At 42.3% G+C, this 21,824-nt stretch overlaps 1 protein-coding gene across 2 annotated transcripts in view; it reads left to right on the top strand.

The window, feature by feature from the left end:
- Window positions 1–21,824, top strand: part of LOC142956682 (receptor-type tyrosine-protein phosphatase mu) — a 141,467-nt gene that overhangs the window by 51,230 nt on the left and 68,413 nt on the right. For both annotated transcript variants that reach the window (XM_076098395.1, XM_076098396.1), the window contains exons 5-7: window positions 284–399; window positions 1,892–2,066; window positions 8,770–9,063. In XM_076098395.1, the coding sequence (XP_075954510.1) occupies window positions 284–399; window positions 1,892–2,066; window positions 8,770–9,063 (585 nt within the window). The remainder of the gene's footprint in view (window positions 1–283; window positions 400–1,891; window positions 2,067–8,769; window positions 9,064–21,824) is intronic.

Below are 21,824 nucleotides of genomic sequence, written 5' to 3' on the forward strand. Positions count from 1 at the left end.
GTAATAAAGGGCACTATCCATTCAAGCCTATTTCTCGCAGTTCTTCAATTTTGCATGCAAACCATGAGCGTTTCAAAGTGGATAACTGTGAAATCTGTGGACACAGGATCGTAGATCTTAATGCAGCCGTTGAGCTGCTACTCCAGCACCCAGTTCTGGTGATTATTTCTCATTAAGTACAAATCCATTTTAGTGAAGTTGTACACTGCACCTTAGCATGTGCTCTCATGTAACTTTTCTGCAGCTGTCTCATAGATATTTGCATTTTTTTTTCTTTTCATAGTGAACACACCTCACTTCCTGACTATAAAGGGAGTGGAGGTCAACGCTGGACAGACTGCATCTTTTCACTGCACCGTCAATGGACGCAAAAGGGACAATTTCCGCCTCTGGCTTCAGGTGAGATCCATTTTTTATCCTTTTACTTGCACTCTAGATCAAGGACTAGATCAGTGTGTGGGATCGGTGTTAGAAGTGGGCCCTCTGGAAATGAATGTGTCTTACTGAACAGACCTTACTGTCTGAATATGTAATCTTCTGTACTGATCAGCAGTACTACTGTTATCTAAGGCTGCAGGCTTTTTAGATGTGGGAATTAGAAATGTAGCATTTGGCATTTAATGAGTCATGATGATAGAGAAGATCAACATCTGGCTTATCCAAGTAAAACTAGGCCAGAGGTTAACGACTGTCTACCATTTTGTGTGATCTGGATACCACTGTTGGCAACTAAAAAAAGTTAAATACACAATAAAGAAAACATTACAGAACAACCCATAATGCTGTAGACACTAATACAATTGTGCTGCTTTAATGACTCACATTATTTGGATCAAAATGGCTCCGTCAAGGGAGAGTGTGGTTAAAAAAAAAAAGGAGAGGAGGCAAGAGTGCTTTGTTATTTTAAACATGTTTAACCCCAAATTACATGGGGCCAAATGTGAACTGTTCCACCACAGCCATTTTCCTGATTAGCGAGCAGATGTCCACTTAATTGACAGTTAACCTCAAACCGTTTTGGAGTTCAACCACAGCTTTAAATGAGAAATGATACGATGAAACGACTAAGTGAAGAAGAGATATTATGGGGGCGTTAGATCATGTAAATGTGTGTCGTAGCACCTTGTTATGTTCCATGCTTACACGAAGTAACTTCCTAATTTTAAAACACGTCAAATTCAATTTTTAAAGATGGTTTCAGGAAATACAAGTAGTTTTTCTACCTTGTGTTTGAGATCTCACCTGCTCACCAGTTTCCCAGAGTCCTCTGTGTCTGGGATGCAGGGGATTACAGGTGTTTCAGATCGTTGCAGTATGGTCTTAACCTATATACATGTCGGCTCTGTGGATACTGTGTACTATATCCGGCACAGCTGAGCTGCACAGCAGTCTTGAAGTGACCTTGTTCTGAGCAGCGAAGGTAGTGCATCTGGCAGACATAACCCTGCCGGCTCAGCTGCTAAGCACACTGTCACACATGTGATCAGTGGGAGCATGACGCTGGGTAAAGGTCCTCTGCCAGGTACTCCATCATTTTAACAAACACGTCCTCATTAGCACAGGAGCTGGAAAACAAACATTAAGTGAAGTCCCCCGATGACAGTAATGAAGAAATATTTCTAATGAACAAATGTCCCCCATCTGCCTGCTGTGAGGGGTGACAGCTGGGGAGGGCCCACTGCGTGTTTGTGTGTGTGTGTGCGCATTCCTGTGTGATAAATGTATTCCTACCATCAGCCACCGATGGGAATGATGGGACACAAACAAAAGCACAGCAAAAACGGGCAACAAGCACACTCGACCAGAGTTTCTGAAACACACAAGGTCAGGTCACTTTGCTTATTAAACCATTTTGTAGGCTTACTTGTTTGTTTGTCATGGTTCCAAACAGGGCATCGGTGGACGGGAGGCCCCGATGAAAGCCACTAAACCTTGGAACAACCGGCGCTTCATAGGCACTTTCGACGTAGAGAACACAACCAAGGGCGACTCGGGCCGCTACCGCTGCATCGTCCACTCAGACAAAGGGGTTGGAGTGTCCAATTATGGGGAACTAACCATAAAACGTGAGTATCGGTCCCAAAGCAGAGAGAAAAACACAAACGCCGTCTGTCTGCACTAACACACACATGACCTCTGTGCATACAGCAAAGTCAACAGGAGATAAACAGGAAACCCTGTTGTTGTTGTTGATGTTTGTAGATGAAAATGTCCTCTAAGGCGATACTAAAAATACTAGCTTTTTATGTTGATTTGTCATTCAGAGAACTTTGATACTTCCCCTGAAAAGGCTGTCCTTGACTGAGCACAATTCCACCTAAAAGATCACAAAGGGTTTACAGTAACCGCACTGATATTTCACTCCTGCAGTCATTTGATATGAATTTATGGAGTCGTCTGAAACTAAATCCTGCAAGGCCTCACTTTCCTGCAGCCCTATAGCCCGGTAATGGCCTTCTATATTTCTTCACCTCAATTTTCTCCCTGTGCTCTCAATTGAATTTACTGCCCTGATTTTTTTTTTCTTTCTTTTCTTTCTTTCTTTTTTTTTTTGTCTCCAAGCTTTATGTGATTGATAGGTTTAATCCTGGCTGTCCAGATCGAGGTCTGTCAATCATGCGAGAATGGCCGGGCCCAGACACAGCAGAGTGAAGAGGGAGATAAAGTCTCTCTGCCCGAGTGTATCAGTGGGTTTCAGTGGTGTACTCAAAGAAAATTTACTGACACACTGGAGGCACTCAAAACCAGACTCGTGCATAAATTCAGCAACACAATCACTCGCACAACTTCGCACTTACACATACTCGCTAGACGGCAGTATTTTTGCTGATCGCTGCCTTCAGTGTGTTACTAGATATATTTCTACTGAAGACAAACCAGTTAAGTGTAAAGTGCCATTGTCATAAATATTTAAAAATAATTTTCTAGATTTAGACAGTTATCGAATCTTTTAATGCATCCTGCTTTAAATTCTGCAGAGATTTTCACACCTCGGTGACTCCGACATAAGCCAACTCGTCGCAGGAAGAAAAGAGGCGTTTTCACGGTTATAAGTGTCACACATAAAAAAAAGGCTGATATCTCCTCTTATCGTACCAGTCGTAAAACAAGTGCTTAACCCTCCTAGCAATGTGTCTGAGTCGTAAATCCTCCTCAAATGTGTATTCACCGCTTCTGTGACTCGTTTTTTTGGAGGAGTGACCACGGAGCGATTCTGTGGATTATGAGCCTGCTACAGTCACACACCAGCTCGCTCTCCCTCCTCCACTCATTACCATACACTGCCTTTTTTTGCTTTTTTCTTCAACATGAGGAGAGTGAATGCTTGATTATCCCAGATAATCACTTCTCCCTTTCATGCCAGCATTCAGTCAGATTTATGTGCCTATGTGGAAAGCGTACTGCATGTATTTCCAGAGCGCCATACCAATTGGGCCAGCCCTTTTCCGTGCCCCCCTCCCCCCCCCACCCCCTTGTGATGGGCTCTCCTGTAGTGCAGCCAGGGGTTCTGAAAGGGGGATAATTACTCCCTGTCCAAGTGCTGGCTCCTTTCTCGGCCTGGTTAGAATCACCTGGAGCCCGCAAAGAGCCCGCTATGCTCCATACATAGTATTCTGGGCCACGCTACCGACTCAATGCTGCCAAGGCGCGGCCGTGTCAGCACTAATGAGAAAAGCCACCAAAAATCGAAGGCCAACTAGGCAAGCTCGTCATTTTCCCGTGGCCACCTCTTCTCTCCTATCAGGAGCGGATCAATTCCTTACCCTTAGCAGCGCAATTAGGAGAGCGCACAACGTAATGAGGACCTTTTGCATCTTAGCAAGGGAGGCTCGGTGGATGTAACGCGCAAATGAAATAAGGATTTATAAAGAGTCTAACAACAGAGCAGAGTAGCAGCTCTTATTATTGCTCTCTGTGTGGTGAATGGCAAATGGGTGGCAAGATGTGTGTGTGTGTGTGTGTGTGTGTGTGCCTGGAATTGTACAAGCATGTATCATTAATGAATGTCTTGTATTTGTCAATGGGGAGGAAATGAAATGACATTTTTAAGAACTGGATAAAGCTACAGTTAACTTTTTGTCATATTTGCTCAAACTGTCACTATATCCTGACAGTAGTACTTGAGACAGATAATCTGTGACAAATGTGCATCTTCTGACTCCTTTTAGTGCTCCCAATTGTAGTTGCAATATTTTCCATCGCCATTGCCTATTTCTCGCCTCAAATGTTTTCAGGAAATTATTATTGTGAACTTTTTAGCTGTAAAATTAGATTTTCTGCTTGGTTTTGGCTTGACAAACTTTCATTTTACAGCTAAACAATACACTAAAATATGTTTCTGAAAACATTTAAGGCGACAAATAGGCCATGCAGTTACAGGTTCCTTGATTAATATTTGATCAGCGCTGTCTAGTTTGACATTTGATCGGAGTTCATGAGCTTCACAAGCAGTGATTGGCAGCTGCGTGAGAGACTCAGCGGCCCTGATTGGTTGTTTTCCTTCAGGCTCGGTGGAATCTTGCAATTGCCTTTAGTAGCACTAAAATAAGGCAGTGTAGATTATCTGTCTCATGTACTAGTGTCAGCATATAGTGACAGTTTGAGCAAATATGACAGTTGTTTTTTATTAAAACTACCAACTTTAGTTTTAATAATTTTAAGTAATATATGAAGCAAAAAAGGTCAAAAATAACTTGTTCCAGCTTGTCAAATGTGGGGATTTCTGTTTTCCTTTGTGTCATATTATTGTAAATTTAAAAAATATTTGGGTTTTAGACTGTTGGTTTAAAAAAACAAACATCGTCAAGCCACCACCACTGATTTCTGGGAAATATGATGAGCATTTTTCACAGTTTTCTCACTTTTTACACAGTAAAAGAGCAATAAATTTAGTTTAAAGAAATAAACGGTTTCAGCCCTAGTATGACGGTTAGCATGTCTATCGGCTTTGGGTCCATGTGCATTGCCAATGCGACAGTTTTTCATTACATGTGCATGAGCGTGCATTTGTGTTCTGGCAGGCAGGCAGGTGCTGCGGTAGAGGAGGACGCAGCTGTCGCCGGGCCGCTTGCCTGTCTGGTCAACATCATGACAACAGCTGCTCGCTGACCCTTGCATATGGCCGCCACTGTCATCTGCACACCGTCACCCATCTCCAGCCAGCACGGAGCCCTTTCCAGAGCCCCACTGCTGCGAAGCTTAAACAGTGGGAATTGAGTTTGTTAATATCCTAAAGTGTTCCAGCACTTGAGTGTATTTCACACCGGTAATCCGTTATTTTCAGTGCGTCTGTGGTGGCTGTTGAACAGAGGATTACCGCACCTACAGGAATTATTTCATCACCGTAAGCTGCTGTTGCTTTTGTGAAGCAGTAACTTTCCAAAGTTAAATGAAATGCGTATTGCTTTAATACATCACGATGCTTAGTGGTATTGTTATATAAATTGTCTCAAGTGAAGTGCAAAATAGGATTGAATGACAGCAGCGGCATCTATGCATTGCAGTGCATAAAAAGCATGTTCCCTATAGAAAAGGAGGATTAATTGAATGATTGAAGGGCTCTTGCTTGCTACCTCGGACATTTTTATCCCACAGTCTTGACACTGGTGTCACAGGTAATCCTAGAAGACAATACAGACAAAACCAGATAGTCATTCGATACAGTATTATAACTTTGGTGGATGTTAGTTGGTCGAATTTTGTGTTAAGTTGCTGAGTGTCTCACCCTGTGAATCAGTGATGTCTGAGCCAGCAGCTTGAAACTTTGTCATGTTTTGGATCACAAGGTGTCACAGAGTGAGTGTGTTGGCAAATGTGTCAATATAATCTGGTAACAACCTACATGACACTCGCCTCCTTTTGATGTAGGACTGCTTTTATTAAAAAGGACTGTGATATTTCTCAGTTGTACTTAAAGTAAGTTCTTTTATAAAGTTCTTACTTTTAATTTAGTTCTTTAATGAGTAAATATGATTGTTAAGCGATAGAATACATTACATCTGGTCTTATAATCGACATTAAAAACCTGAGGTCTCTGTCCTCTGAAACCAACATTCATTAATTAAATGAATCTGAGTGAATTGCCACTTAACTAAGTTAAACCCCTTTTTAAGACATAACGGACCATAAAAGACCATCAAAACAAGCCAATGGCTGAAGCCAGATTTCGGATCACCTCATTGTGTTTGTCTGGCACCAACACCCAGACTGGCGCTCTGCGTGTAAGTCCGGGAGAAGACCTGCCGGATAAGCTGGTTCACTTCAGGTGATGTTTGACAGCAACATTGTTCGGAGCTTGGATTAGTGGGAGTTTAGGGACCTGCGACTTAGGTCACCGTAGGGTAACCATCTGCTGAGGGAGAGCCTCCAATTCTCTGAAGGACACCTCAGCCCTAATGTCCCTCCCCATGACAACTGCATGAGAAGCAGCCAGACGACTAATGCCGTTATTCTGGTACATGTGTGTGCGCTCATTAGAGCTACTCACCGCGGCCTCTGGGACTATTGTAGTACGTGACAAGGGTAGATTCCTAAGTAATGCCTTGGTTGTGAGTCACAGCTCTTTGTTGACTTGCTGGTTTGTGGTTGCACCAGGAAGACATTGTGAGATGGTTAAGCCTGTCCTTTTTAAAATAGAACGTGGAACAAGCATTTTGTAAAATGTGACTTTAAAAAAATAAAGGTATAAAACTATTCTTCTAGATGTTAGAAGTTTTTAATTACACCTCGCCTCAAAATGTTTCGGGGGCATCCCCTTACCTGGTTATATAATAATGCAATTCTGCAAGTTTGAAAAAAAAATATTGGTGACGTAACAGAGAGAAGGTAATCTTTAAGTTGTCATTGAACACCACATTTGTCTGAAAGATGTAAACTCGTATTGAAGAACTTTAAATTACATTTCTGACACATTGAAGGTTCAAATGGACCAGAAATGTCTCCGTTTCCAATATTTATTCTGAACGTTAACTTCATAAAATATTTGTACTATCAAGTCTGTGGAGATGTTTCTTTTTTTTATTGATCAAAGACTACAGTTTCCTGTTATTTAAAAATAACATGATTTGTTGTAATTGTGTACCTTTAATGATTTTGTGAAGGTCTCTATCTTTTGAAATTTGTAGAGTAAGTCTGGTTGACACAAAGGCAGCAACACACAGATGACAAAACACTTTGAAACTGTTTGAAATATAGTGCAATCATTAGTCTGTTTGGGACAACAGTGTCTAAATCTCAGAATTACACTCTTTGTCTACTCTTGCCTGGCGCTTTTGAACATCAATACCAACATGTCAGCACATTTACAAAAAGTACTGTACTTAATTCCACTCAACTGTGATTTAGAGGGAAACATTGTTCTTTTTAGTGCGCTACATTTATTTGACAGCTGTAGCTACTAGTTACTTTACAAATCAAGGTTTTTTAATGTGATTATCTTATGAAATATGATTTGCTATTGATTAAAATACTCAAGATAATTATGTTCCAAGCTGCAACATGAAAATGCTGCTTTCATGTCAATGCTGCACCCTCTGAACCCCAAGCAGTTCTCCTGTCCTCTCCTCAATGCACCGAGTTCAGCAGCCTGCAGTTCTGTCGAAGTTTTACGGAATTGTAGTCATGTGACTCAGAGTCAATAATACTTAAAACGGGTAATTTGCGGCAAGATTTTAATTGAGACATGTAGAATAAAATGTTGATGAGAAGATCCCAATTATAAGGAAGCGTCTGTCGGAAAGTTGTTGTTTTTTTGGCCCCCATTGCATCACGTGACGGACCTGGAAGTTGTAATTCCACGGTTTCGCCACTATGTCAAATTTGCCTTCTTCCTGAGGGCTTGTTTAGGTTTTGGAGGTCTAGCAAACGTGACGAATGCATCTCCGTCCTTATAAAACATTTGCAAAGACTATCTTTTGTTCAGCATTTTTTACATCCATATTTACCAAATTGCAGTCTTCTTCTTCCCTGTCTTTGCTGATGCGTTGCAGCAAATCTTAAGAGGTAACCGTTCAGTGAGACAGTGTCAGGAATTTGTACCGCGTCACTCGCATGTGAGTCCTCGTGCACGAGATAAACAAAACAGGAACCCACTAATCAAAAAAACAGATGCATAGCAGTACTACAGGTCTAAAACTGAAAGCAATTTTAACTGCACTTCAGATCAGTTAAAGACATTTTTGCCCAGAATGGCTTGCTCCTCAATTTGTAAGACATTCTAAAATATTAAGATGGTTCTCACAATATCTGCACATGACAACTAAAGTCATTTGTAGGAGACTGAATTGTGTTTTTTAGTTGAATTAGTTGAATTCCTTTTAATCAGAGAAATGACAACTACAATTGTTCTCAATTAACAGAGGGTTTTCCATAAGAGTGCTCTGATTTAAATCAATACATTGTTCAATAGGATCAACATTGGCTAAGGTTTGCATGCTTCAGTGTTCTACTGATGATGAGATTCCCCACCAAGCTAGAACTATTGATTGTCACGTGGCTCTTCTTGAGTACCTTGATAATTGGGAAACATCAAAAAGTTCTTCATGTGCTTCACAAGGACTTTGATGATGTTGATTGTTTGAAAGAAAAGATTGATTTTGAGCATGTTGTTTGCGTGTTACAAGCATTTCTCCACAGTTTTCTTGTGGGAATGCCGGTGCTTTTTACACAATTTAAAAACACAATTGTTTTTTGTATTTTCAAGGCTTTCCAGCGTTTCACCATTATGTATTTTCTATTAACATCAATCAAAACATTGTTTTGTTTCCACAGAGCCTCCAGTGCCTATCGCACCACCCCAGCTGACTGCTGTTGGTGCCACTTACCTTTGGATTCAGCTGAACGCCAACTCCATCAACGGGGACGGCCCGATCATCGACAGGGAAGTGGAATACCGCACTGTGTCCGGCACGATGTACGACCTGCAGCCTGTAGACAAGACCACACACAAGATCGGCCACCTGGATCCAGACACAGAGTACGAGATCAGCGTTCTGCTGACTAGACCTCTGGAGGGAGGCACCGGAGCCCCCGGGCCCCCACTGAGGGCCAGGACCAGATGTGCAGGTGAGGCCAAACATACCATTACTTACAGAGTGGGATTTTAGCGAAATATATACATTATGTTGTATCACAATGTCACAAAAGGCTTAAAGCACAGTTGTGCCCAATGCCCAACGCAGACGTGCCATTCATAATGTAGCATCGTCCAGCTCTGACCAGGGTCCGACAGCTATCTGTTTCTGCTCCATTGACTCTCATGCAATCGTTTTAAATTTCCTTCATTTTCGGGCTGGTTTTGTGGATCTGGAGCTACTCAACGTTTAAATGTTGTGTAACAGTGATACTTGATACTGTCAACTGCCTCTTGTAACAAAAATAGGAGCTGGTTTTGTGTTATTGGTGCATATAAGTCTATATTTTCTTTCTCACTTGGTATAAATTTGTCTGACGTTTTTATTGTAGACGATCCAGTCAGATTACTCCTCTAGCAGACCTTGCAACAAAACACGGGGCTTGTAGCCCTCTCTCAGCTCTAGCTTAAACATGAATGACTCGTTAATTACACATCAAATGTGATGCCCAGGGAAGAGCAGTATTTGTAGCTTTTGATATATAACAAAATGATTTGTGAAACCGAACAACACAAGGTTCACTGTCACTGTCGGCTCTATGCACAGTTCCACACAAAGACTCTCTGTGACAGAAAACAAAAAGTGAAGACAATAGACAGATACTGGGATTTGTAACAATTCTGCAAAAAAGAGTGGTCAAAGCCGTTCATTCATCCTGCAGCTTTTAATTAATAATTTATTATTATTGCCTTAGGTTTGTTGTATTTGAGTTTGAACCATCTCCATCCAAACAAAACATTTAAAAAAGATTCCTATTTTTACAAATCAGCCCCAGCATACGATAAATATTCATCATGGCTCCATTGTTGGTAAAGCTCCATTGTGTTTCCTCTAAAGCCTCACTGCATTTTGAAGCAAATAACTGCAGCTCACAATTGCCCAACATATATCATTGCCATTTTACTTTGGTAATTATTTTTCTGTAGTAGACAAAGCCCTCTTTGTTTTCAGTTTCCACCTATACTGTAGATCTTCATTAAGATTTTTAGCATATGGACAAAAATTGTCTTTTTTTCTAAGTAATGTATTCTACCTGAGCTCCTGGATCAATTATAAATGTGCACACTTGTTAAGCATTACATGCAACAGAAATACTGATAACGCCAATGAACCAGTGAATAATAACAAGTTTAGATCAACTCTTTTAACTTCCCTTGCTATCGTGAACAGCTGTGTGTCACAATAAATGACATGATTTATGACTGGCTCCAGACACAGAGCTGAAAACTACCCTGCCACATGGTTAACTTCATAACTGCTTGTTTATTCAGTGTGATTCTCACTCTGAAGTCCTTGCACGCTTCTTAATTCATCAGCAACACAGATTGATATCATGTGTGAGGTAGAGTGGCACCAGAAATGTGGGTCATTATGTCGCTGCTATACTGTGGGCATTCGAACTCAAACATGTACATAAAGGCTTTGGGAAAGCCTGATGATATTGTGCAAATTGCCCTTCTCACAACATTAACCAGCTAAATTCCCATGCTGCACCAGGATGCCAACTCAGGGTAACAAAACCAACCTAGCCTCAGCATTTTCTCAGGCTAATGCTGTTTGGTGTCCAGAGAAATGCTGATGAAAATGAGATTTTTCTCCCCTCCCTGCCCAGGGTGTAACCCTCTCCCCCCGCTGTGAAGGTCACGGGCTTATTCATTTTTAGTCTGCCTGATAGGGATGAATGGCCCTACCTGTGCAGCCTTCTGAGCCAGGCCCGGCTTCTGCAGGGGGTCCTGCCCCCTTGGCCACCCTGCCGGTCACAGTCGGGGAGATTGATGGCCCCGCTTCCTGAAGTGTGTTTGAGGAAGCAGCTCTTGATCTTGTCCGGCACTCCTAATTGAACGGTTAAGACTCACAGGGCCGTGTGATACATCACTGTTGATACAGGCGGGCCCAGAGACTTGCTCCCCTCTCCCTGCACTGCTGTCTGGAGGCGCTAATGAAAATCTGCGGCCACTTTAGAGCGCGCTCCCTCACATAATTATTCATAGCCATGCCTTGGTCACTTCGCAAACTGAGCAATGTTTCTGATGACAAAGGATGTTTTAATTCAATCTTCTGTACAATAGGGAATGTATAATGCATGACGCCACCATTTCGATTCAGAAGCAGGAGGAAGAAAGGGGAAAGGGGGCTGCTTTGAAAGGTTTCCGATGAAGCACTTCCATTGCTTTCCTAGCGAACATCAAAAGAAAGTCCTAGCCAAGGCTCTGTGATTGCTCGAGGGGGTTATTTGTGGTTTTGCGGAGTGAGTCAAACAACATTTTGCTTTTGCTTATCCTTGTGCCTTTCGTCCGTTGATGTTGAATTTCACAGCTTGTTAACATTTGTTATTTGCCTCATTCCCGAGCAGCCAAAATGACTCGGCGAACATTGTTTAAGCTAAAAGAGAAAAAGCATTTGGTAACTGCGCTCCTCCATGTGAAATTTGTACCTGTGTGAAGTTGTTTACCACTTCAGAGGTCTCCACGCTTGGTAAGTGCTACTTGAAGGAAGACACTGTTTTATCAGGTGGTGCCCTAGGATCACAGCAGGGGTGCCCTCCATTTCAGCAACACTATTGAGAAACCATCTCACACTGAGAAACCATTTCCAGGCCTCACTAGGAAGGCAGATAAGCAAGCCTTAAACAACTCCTCCTCTGCAGTCTCAGTTGTACTTCTGGATCTGTGTGGAAAAGTGTTCACATCGCAATAGGTCCCTAACACGTTTTGAACGTGGATTCACGCCACTTTTGGAAGCTCGCATTTGGGACATTTTCTTTCTCCAAATTTGTGTGTTCAACCCACATATGCAGAAGACAGTTACTTTTGCTGCTTTTGACAATGTCTAAATAAATCGACTCAATTATTTGTAGCCATTTGAAGTTAATTGAGCCGGAGTATCTTTCTAATGCAGCGAAGATAATTTCACACCATTTTCCATGGAAGGAGAACAGTCTGTCCTGTGTGCCTCATCTCCACCCACTGGCCTTTGCTGTCCCCCTGGCTCTCTCGCGCTTTAAAAAATGGCAGTACATGATGTCCATGCTGGATCCAAACACCTGCTCAGACTCCAGCCTCTGCCAAGTCCACATCTCCGTCTATAAGTCCTCTCCATCTGCGCTCCGGTACCACGTGGGAGCAGTCTCATCTGTTTGTTTTTACTTTGCCATTCTGTTGCACGGAGGGCTATTAAACACAGGGGGATGAGCGTTAATCAGGGATCAGCTCTTGCTTTAGCACTCGTTTATAACAATGGAGAGTAGGGAGGAGCTGCGCAATTATGTTCACCCACACCAAGGTTGGTTATTTGCATTTGGCCTCCTGGTTAATTTGTGAAAGACCGGGTCTGCTGTGATGCGAATGAGAATGACGCCAGTGTCTGGCAACATGAAACTGGTTGTGGTAGTAGCATCACTTTATTTGCTAAGTACAATAACTTGTCTCGGTGACATTGGTGCCGGGACAAACTTAATGGACAAGTGCGAATGTTTTCCAGCTCGCTCTTTCCCATTATGAAAAATCCTGCAAACATTTAGATGTATTCAGAAAATCATGTTAATTTTCACCATTAATATAAAATGTTAGACTCTAATCTAAGTCTATTGAGGTTTTCCAAGATGATGTGTGTCTTAACAAAGTTAGTGTGTTTGGCTTTACCAAGCAAAGCAATTATTAAACTTCATGAAAGGTCATTTTTAGTCAAGAATATCTCGTTAAATACACCTGTGCATTCAGAAAGCTCTCATTGCGTATGCAGTAAGAGTCGATTTCATTTCATTTACGGTGGATAAAAGGAGCTGTATGTTTGTATGTGCATTAGAGGCTTTATTAAAAATGTTCAAGCAGAGAGCTCCCAGTTGAAGTAGAAAGAATTCTCTACAACGCTAACATGACTAGCTCTCCAAGAACTCTCCATAGTCTTTGCTGGCACGCCACTTGACACCATTTTTACCAGAAAGAGCATTTGGTTACTAATCGTAACTAGTTTTTATGGAATTAATTCAATGTTTTATACACAGGACTTAGAGCATTAATATCACAACAAACAACTATTTGCAAAGTAAATATATAGATTAGTAATGGCTACCTTTTCACTATTTTAGTGCATGCGAGTCTCTCTCTGGCTAGCTAATGGCCACCGCTCTGCACTGCGCTCATACAGCGGTTACAGCTGATAACGCGATCCCGACCCATGGCGTCCTTCCGGAAGTATAGCGGCCCCGTCCGCTTCCCCCTCAGGTAGGATGTGTCCATTTTGAAAGCCATGTGAAGACACTAGATATGCTCTGAATACCGTTTATAGCACCTGTAAAATAAGGTACTTGATAAGGAAATGATGTCCTTCATGTAGACATACAAACCAGATCGATCAATTGTTGACAGTTTTATTATGTAGGGGAATGTTAGCGAGAATAGCTTAGGAAGTGTAATATTCACCATAGCTAGAATGATCCTTTAAACCATTTTTCTGAACATTGTGTCACTTAGTATGACGCATACCTTTATTGGTTCAACTAGATAAGGTGTGAGCTGTACAATCTTGGTGCAGTGTACCGCGAGGAAGTTATTCTACATAGAATGAAACACATTACCTGAATCATGAAAGCGGCCCTGTGCCGACCGACTGGTATTATCCATAGAAATCCTGTCTGAAGAATACCATGAAAATAGAAGTTTGTGAATCACACACTCTGTTGTATAAGCATGGTGGGCATGATGGAATCGGTCTATCTAACGTATGAATAATAGTAGGTTAAAGTCATTCCTTTTTTTCAGCCATTTTTTCAGTATAAAAGGCTTTTTTCTTTTTCCTAACGTATTTTTAAGTTGTCAACAAACCAAGCTCTAATGGGCTCTGGCAAATTCACTGGTCACATTTCACCTGTTTTGAACTGGACAATGTGAAAGCAAGGGTGTGACAGACCTTTCCTTCAGTAAGAATTGATTGTTCTTATCGTTGTGTGTGTGTATATATATATCCTGAAACTGCAGGAATAATAGAAGCAGAGGAAGGATGCATAGCTGTCACTATAAGTCCAAAGATGTGAGTTGACAATATGTACTGTTTACAAGAAAGCTGTGTAGTTTTCAAGCTGTCGGACTCTATTGTTAGCCTGCTAACCATCAGCTGACATTATTTACAATTTCAGTATATTTTGCCTCCCCAGTTTTTTCTAACCAAAGCCTAACATTTGATCAACAAAGGTAGAATGATCTGCCACCTATATCTGCTATTTCTTCCCCTCTATAGCACTGTCCTTCTACAATTGGCCTCAGTGAGGTCTAACCCTTTATGATGGTTCCTTTTTTCTTTTTTTTACGGCTGAGATTGAGCACATCTGTCTGTGCGGGTCTAAAAGGAAAATGTTTGCTCTGTTTGATGAGTCTAATTAACACCATTGTTGCCTTCAGGCATGAATAGAAAGCCACTTCACCTACCCATCTCAGATAACATTGGTCTGGTTTGTCACCCACAATAGCTGGCTGTCATGTGACCTATAGGGTTTATATATATTGTCGCAAGGCGAATGAAAAGCCTCGGTTTGAGGCCCATTGAATGTGTGTTCTTTTGTCAGTCAGAGAAAAACAGGGTAGATTGAGTTTTTGATGTGCAGGAAGGTTATGTGAGGGCCTAGGAGGGTTTTTTTTATCATCACAGGCAATCGGAAGTAGAATGACAAATTGTGTTCTATGATATTGGCTCTGCAAAAGGCAAATTGTATTCTTCTCAAGGACAAGTCTTCAAACAACTGCTGCTGGAAAAGAGTGAGACAGAGAGCGAGAGAGACTCTCAGTTTATAGCCGTTTCATTATTATCATTTCCCTCATCTCCATCTATCTATTCCCCAAACACGAAAAGAACTGAGACTCTTGATAACAGATGTGCACAAACAATACTCTGGTGACATCCATGTAAGCGTAGTCTCTTCTTACTCCGGAGCTGCCTCTTCAGCTCCTCGCAAACAATTATCATTGAGGTTTGTTTGTAACCTCAACTCTTAAGCCTCAAGAGAATGATAAATAGCAGAAGTTTAGTCAGGCTTGTCAGGATCCTTTTTTTCGGCTGTTTTTCAAATTTGAACTGAAACACCTCTCAAGGTCTTTAAATGTTTCTATTCCTCGTGTTTAATTATTCATGGCCTATCTGCTGTAATTTTTGTCACAGATTTTCTCCATCCTTTTGCTGAATTATAGATGTCCCATTCCCCTTGCTAGGCATCCAGGAAGCACTCATTCAGTCTGGTTGTATAACTCTAACTCAAGAACATTTGTGTGTCTCCTCCTCAACTAAAGGACAGGAATGTCAGGGAGGCTGCGATTTATATCCTGTATTCCCCCACCTAGATAGCTAGATCTTAGATCCCATATATCTCCTAAGTAGGTGGCTCAGAGAACGCGGCGAGCATTTCACAAAGTCAAGCGCTTCACTTTGATTTACACTCCGGGTAACACCCTGAGTTGAGTGCGACACATGTAGGTTTTTGGGCGACAAATGACAATGCCACACGGGGCCATCTTGGGGAGTGTTGAAGTTGAAGAATCACCTTGGTAACCTCCGACTGCTCCCGTAGAGATTGCATGCACGTCGGTAAATGAGGGCTTGTGTTCTTCCTGTGCGTAAGCTCCTAACCACAGGCGTTTTCCCCGGGAACCTGAACACAAAAGACAAAGCCTGGTCTGACGGTAGAGATGAGTGTGTGGGCATGTGTGTGTGTGTGTGTGTTAAGATAGATGGGGGAAGAGGGGGGTCATGTCTGCCTGTCACTCTGACCCCAATCACCGCACAGCATATTGGCGGAAACGAAATAAAAGATTGATTTAACCAGTTCCACCTTCGCTGCCTCTGCTCTTCCCATCAACTGGCTGTCCATTTGTTTTCATCCGGTTGGTGGACTCACCTTTTGCCCCCGAGCCAGACTTGGTCGCTTTGTTCTTTTAATCCTTCTAAATGGTCAGTGATAGAAAATACCCTGTTACTTATTGAGTTATATATTCCATTTCAGTTTGTTTTTGTTGTTTAATCAAATGTTTTCATACTGCAATCGACAAGTGCAGCTTTTTATGACTTGGTATTTGAAGCAAACCAGAATTAGGTTTTTTTGCTTCTTGTAGAAAGGTCTTTACCAATGGCTAGTGCTTCACTGTTGTACTCTGCAGCTCAGTACTTACTTCATCTCCACCCCACTAAATGCTGCCGTCATGATGAATTAACTGTAGAACCCCGTTTAGCTTTAGTGGGCTTTAAACTACTGCACTTTCCCAGTGTGATGCAAAACATGATGGGAGTAAGTAACCATTATTAATTCATGAAATTACAGATTCCTTGCAAATATACAGTGTATATATGGATCATCAGTGGAAGCAATAGCGGTGTGAGTGGCAGTATCTACTGTTTTTTTTTTATGGGTTTTGATAATGAGCACCAGATTGATGTATTCTGCATAAATAAATGCATCCTTGTTCCTGTGTCATTAATCAGGAACAGAAACACAAGCATTGTACATATACTACTGGAATCTGCAGAACCTACTCTTTCAAGTAACAAACATTTCTCCGATGTCCAGTGAGGATATACGTACAGGTACCCGTTTAGAGATCAAGCAAGAAAGGCACTCCTTCTATTTTTAGATCTCGTCTCCCAATCATCCAATCAAAACATTTTCTCCGGTATCAAAGAAAATGTAGTTGATTGTCGTCTGTATATCGGAGGCTAGTGTGCATAAAGAAACTGGTCATAGCTAATGTAACACGACTTTTGTTTACGTAGATTTGACAAAAAATGAGGCTATGAGGAAGGGAGGGAAGCAAAAATGACCTATTGGTTGTTAGACATTTGAGCTTGTTGGCTTTTTTTAGTGCAGCAAACAGTAAGATCAATCATGAACAAAGACGAGCACCGACTTGGTGTGCCTGGACAGTCTTGGGTCTTGTCATGCATCATCCTCCTGTGCTGGTAAGGTCTATCTTACTTTCCCCCTCATGTTTTTTATCGCTCCCTTCCTATTCAGTCCTGTGAGAAGGAAAGCGTTCACCCATTCATCTCCACCCCTACAGCTTCAGGGGGTTCATCAGACAAGGTGGCAGCAGAGCCCGGCCCAGCGCCGGGGCTCATTCTGTGGTTTCAATTCGATCCAGCACCTCGTGGGCCCTTCCGCCCCTCATTCTCACCCGTCATGGCAGTCCCATTTATCATGAGGCCTATAAAGAAGGACTTGATAGAGTGAGGAGCGACCACCACCATTCAATAAATCCTTGTGATTATCCACGCCTCCAAGGTGTATGGGCAGAATGCGTGTGTGTGTGTGTGTCCTGAGCATGTGGACATTTGTCTCTGACTGTAATGGGCGTAGAGGGTGACATTAGAACACAAGAGGTCCATGTACAGTGCCTTTAAAGTGCTATCAATTATAACATGTGTACACGCGTCAAACCCCAAGGCCTGGCTTGACTTGTTGCATTTGATGAACAAAAACCTTGGCACTTCAACCCTTCCCTCTTCCTCCTCTGTCTTAGCGTTCTTTCTCCAATCCCCCCCCCCCCCCCCCCCACACACACATTGACTCCCTCCATCTCTCCCTCTTAACCCCCTTCCTCCTCCCTTTCTCTTCCTCCAGAGGATTGCATAGAGCAGCACTCTAGGAGGGTGATGGAGCTTTGATTGTCGGTTATCAAAAGCTATCATTACGGCTCGCTTCTGCGGGATATGAAAAATGATTTCCTAAGTGTAAAACCCATGTCATTACCTCAATGGCCTCAGTGCTATCACTGAGATGTAATAGAAAGAGGCAAACAAATGTGCTCGCCTCCCCAGCTCAAACAGAACAGGGTGAATAACACACGGCAATGGAGAGATAAGTGACGGCAATACCAGGCCTCGCTGCCTAGAATGGAACACTTCACATGAAAACAGCCCTCCGACGAGAATTTAATCTTCGCCGTTGTCATGTTGTTTTGGTACTGTCTACAACGAAGGCACCTGCGTGTGACGAGCCCCGGCAGCCGTTCTCCGGCACGGAATCCGACAGTCTACATGCCATCCTGTGAGAGTCGGCGCATTTCTCTTCTTCCATCTCCAAACAGCAAAGCTCCCTCCTCCTCCTCCTCCTCCTCCTCCTCCTCCTCCTCAACCTGAGCACCGTTTCATCCTGATGAGATAGCGCCCCGGCTCAGGAGCCGCATTGACTTGACGGTGGTTTCTAATCATTGGAGAAGTAGTCTTTTCTTCCCCCGTCCCAGTTGTGTTTGCTGAGCAGGGAGATGGAAGTTTATGCCAGCACCAGGCTTTTCTGCTCTTAATCGATGTGGATCTGATAAAGATCCGGGCTCTCTGAATGACTCGTGCGCTGCAAAGCCTGAGGAAGATCTGATAAGTAAATCGTTCTTCTGTACATTTAGCCAGTAAGATGCTGAGGAACCAGATCTGCGCTTTCGTGCACACGTATGGACACTCGCTTTAATCACATGAGACCGTTAACACGCTAGAAAACACACATTGTCCTCTCACACACACACACACACACACACATACTCACACTTGTCTCGCAGTAAAGTGGCTGTGCTCCGGACATGCCCAATTTGTTTCCTTTCATCCAGGACTAATGTCCCGCTCTACCCAGGGGCTAAGTGCACCATTTGAGGCCCCCTCTAGGACAGACGGCTGCAACATGCGGTTATTTGTTGTTTTTGCTTCACGTTTTTTGGAAATCATGTTATCACTGCGGCCGTGGTACCGCGTATGCAGGGCCCATTCGAATTAACAAGAGGCAATAACGTGCTGATAATTTCTAAAAACATTATTTAAATGTCACGCTGTAATGACATCACTAATAGTTCTATGTAAATGTCAAATTCAAATTATTCAATTATATCGGCGAGTGTGGGGCAGGTGATAATTTGTCCACCGCTTGGAATACCAATCTGGCTCTCACTGGATCTCATTGTGTGCCCTCTGTAATTTCCTGCTCTGAGGGATGCTTTCATAGCCATTATTATAACTCTATTCCACTAGAAATATATGCCATACTGGATATTAGAGTCATATTTTTTAGTACTTTCACCCCAATGTTGCCCTCAGTGATAGTTTGTGAGAATTGTAAAAAAAAAATACTATGGATTTCAAGAGATAGCCTTGTTATTCCTTGTTGTGATTTATGCTTGTGCCTTTGATACTGAGCCTCTTACTGCTCGGTCAATAAAACGAAACTAGCAGTCACAGTAGACTGGGGTAATAGGCTCATCTCGTCAGCTGTCATTCATGGGCCTATGGGCCTATTTCAAAATGGCTGCAGACCCTCCCATCTCTGCACGGAAGGATTTATAAAGGCTATCAGCCATTCGTTGGACCCGTTCATTTGAGATTAAGCGGGGGAGGAGGGTACAGGGTGTTTTTTCTTTTTCCCTTTTCTCTGTCTTCAAAGTCAACCATGACCAGGCTCTGAAATAGATGAGGCACCTTGTTGTTCATGAAAACAGATGATGTAATTTTGAGTCACGGGGCACAAGTTGTGATTCGGCGTCCGCCACAGTTCCTCACATTTTACTGCCATCCTCAGACAGCTGGCAATTTGCACCACAGGGAGCTGAAGGGGTAACAAACAATTAGCCTTTTCTCAACAAAACTCCAGGGAGAGGCTATAGAATAGCCATAAGAGCTGATTACTAAATGGCCAATATTCCTTTATGTACCTTCAGTATTACTGTTGGCGCACTAGCAAATATATCCGTCCACCACCAGTGCCAAAAAGACGAATATGAATAAATATCGACTTTTTCTCTCCACAATCATATTTTTCACAAATGATTCCCATTCATGTTGGCATCTCTCCACTGGCCAGAATTAGGGAGTAGTGTATCCACATCCATGATGTTCCACAAAGATGGAAGTGTGACATTCTCCTTGAACGCTTCAGAAATGAGACTTCCTCCTAGCCGCTCGTGCACGTCTGTGAGATTCACACTTTGGTGCATTTGTCACTTTGAGAGCGTCTGGTTTAATTTGATTTCTGTGCCTGGCCACCCTGCAATTCTCTGTGCTTTTAGTGTAACCGTTGCCTACTGAGTGCGGCCAACAGATAGTTCCACAAATAAAGAGGTTTAAACCTCTATTTTTGGGATGGCTTTCCCGACATTGCAACCTATTTGAAGAGGCCTGTTTTCCGTCTCCAGTTCTTCCCAGTGCTGTGTCAGAATCAATTTATTTTTGTGTGTTTGATCACATTAGTTTAAAATGGCAGATCTCTTTGTGAATTATTACATTCATCCGTCTACTGTTGTTTGCTACAAGGCTCATTTATTGTCTGTTTTCACGTGTGTTGAATAGCTGCTGATCACTTTGAAGGTCTTGCATATACCGGTCTTTAACAAAGATTAACATTTCTTTAAAATGTTAACAACCAGTGGAGGTCGGTACTACTAGAATATCCTTTATCGAAGATAAGACATATTCAAAGGGATACTCCTACACAGCATTGCAGAAAGCTTTTTCAAAGAATATGAATCACTTATATTGAAGCTATAACGCACTCTCTGCCAGTAAAATATGTAGTTCTTTTCAGCTATTGTTTAAATTGTTTTAAAAGCTAATAAAATATTTGAGTGGTTTGTTTCACTCTGTGTAGATCAATAGTGATCCCTCTATCTTAAAGTGAAGCTCACTACCATTCTTTTCCTTTTCGAAAGATATATATTTTTTCCCATTTTCCTGACATACTTTTATCATGTGTTGCCGTTCGTGTATGCTTGATGTGCTGTTTGCTGCACATTGATATCCCTTTCCCCATCTGTCTTCAACAATCCTCCCTCTGCCTCCTTCTAGCCCTTCTAATGCTGTTTCATCTACGCTATGAAAGCAGAGGAGAGATCAAATCCCTTTGTTTGTCCATGTGAAAATCTCAAAATGTTGCATTCTTCATTCAACAAGCAGGCGCCTTTATTTTCTCTCACTGTTTTTCTTCTTGCACCATCCTTTCTCACTCGTATATTCTTCTTTCATGTCACAGGTTATATGACCTATGTTCTTGTAAAAAAAAAAAAAGATTCTGGCTTTTCAGTAGCGCTATACGCAGAACTTATTCTCAGTGTTGTCTCAAATGTTGTGCATTTTCTAGGATATAGGATGTTCAATAAAACCAGTCGCACAAAAGCAGTCGGACATTATCTTTCTATAGGCCGTCTCATACATTGAAGTGGGCATCACATACAAAGGATGCCAGCTGTTTTGTCCACACAGATTCTTGCTTGTTTGTCATGTCCTTTGTACAACCTGTAGAAATGAACAGCATGTTGGAGCTCCAGTCCAGTCTCCCCCCCATGCACCTCCAGAATGTTAAACATGGCTGCCGTGGCTGCCTCTGAATTGCTGGACTGTGTCTCCTGGGGAACGGGGAAATTGAGCCCTGGCTCTTCCTAATTGGTGGTAAAGTGTTAAGTTCCAGAGAAATGGACTGCGAATTTAACCTGGAATGGAAATTGATCCCATTACCTTGTGCTTGGGCTGCTTTCCTCCCATAGGTAGGAGATTGAGAGAGAGAGAGAGAGAGAGAGAGAGAGAGAGAGAGAGAGAGGGAGGGAAAATAAACGGGGAAAGCAGAGAAAAGAGATGAGGAGAAAGAGAGATGTGAGAGCCACAGAAAAAGAGAGGAAATACTAAAGGGAATGGAGAGAAAAGAGGTGCAGGGAGAGGAGAGGAGACGGAAGGACGGAAAGAGAG

This window comes from Anarhichas minor, unplaced genomic scaffold (genome assembly GCF_050575085.1).
Source record: "Anarhichas minor isolate MPS153535 unplaced genomic scaffold, ASM5057508v1 ptg000024l, whole genome shotgun sequence".
NCBI classification, from domain to species: domain Eukaryota; kingdom Metazoa; phylum Chordata; class Actinopteri; order Perciformes; family Anarhichadidae; genus Anarhichas; species Anarhichas minor.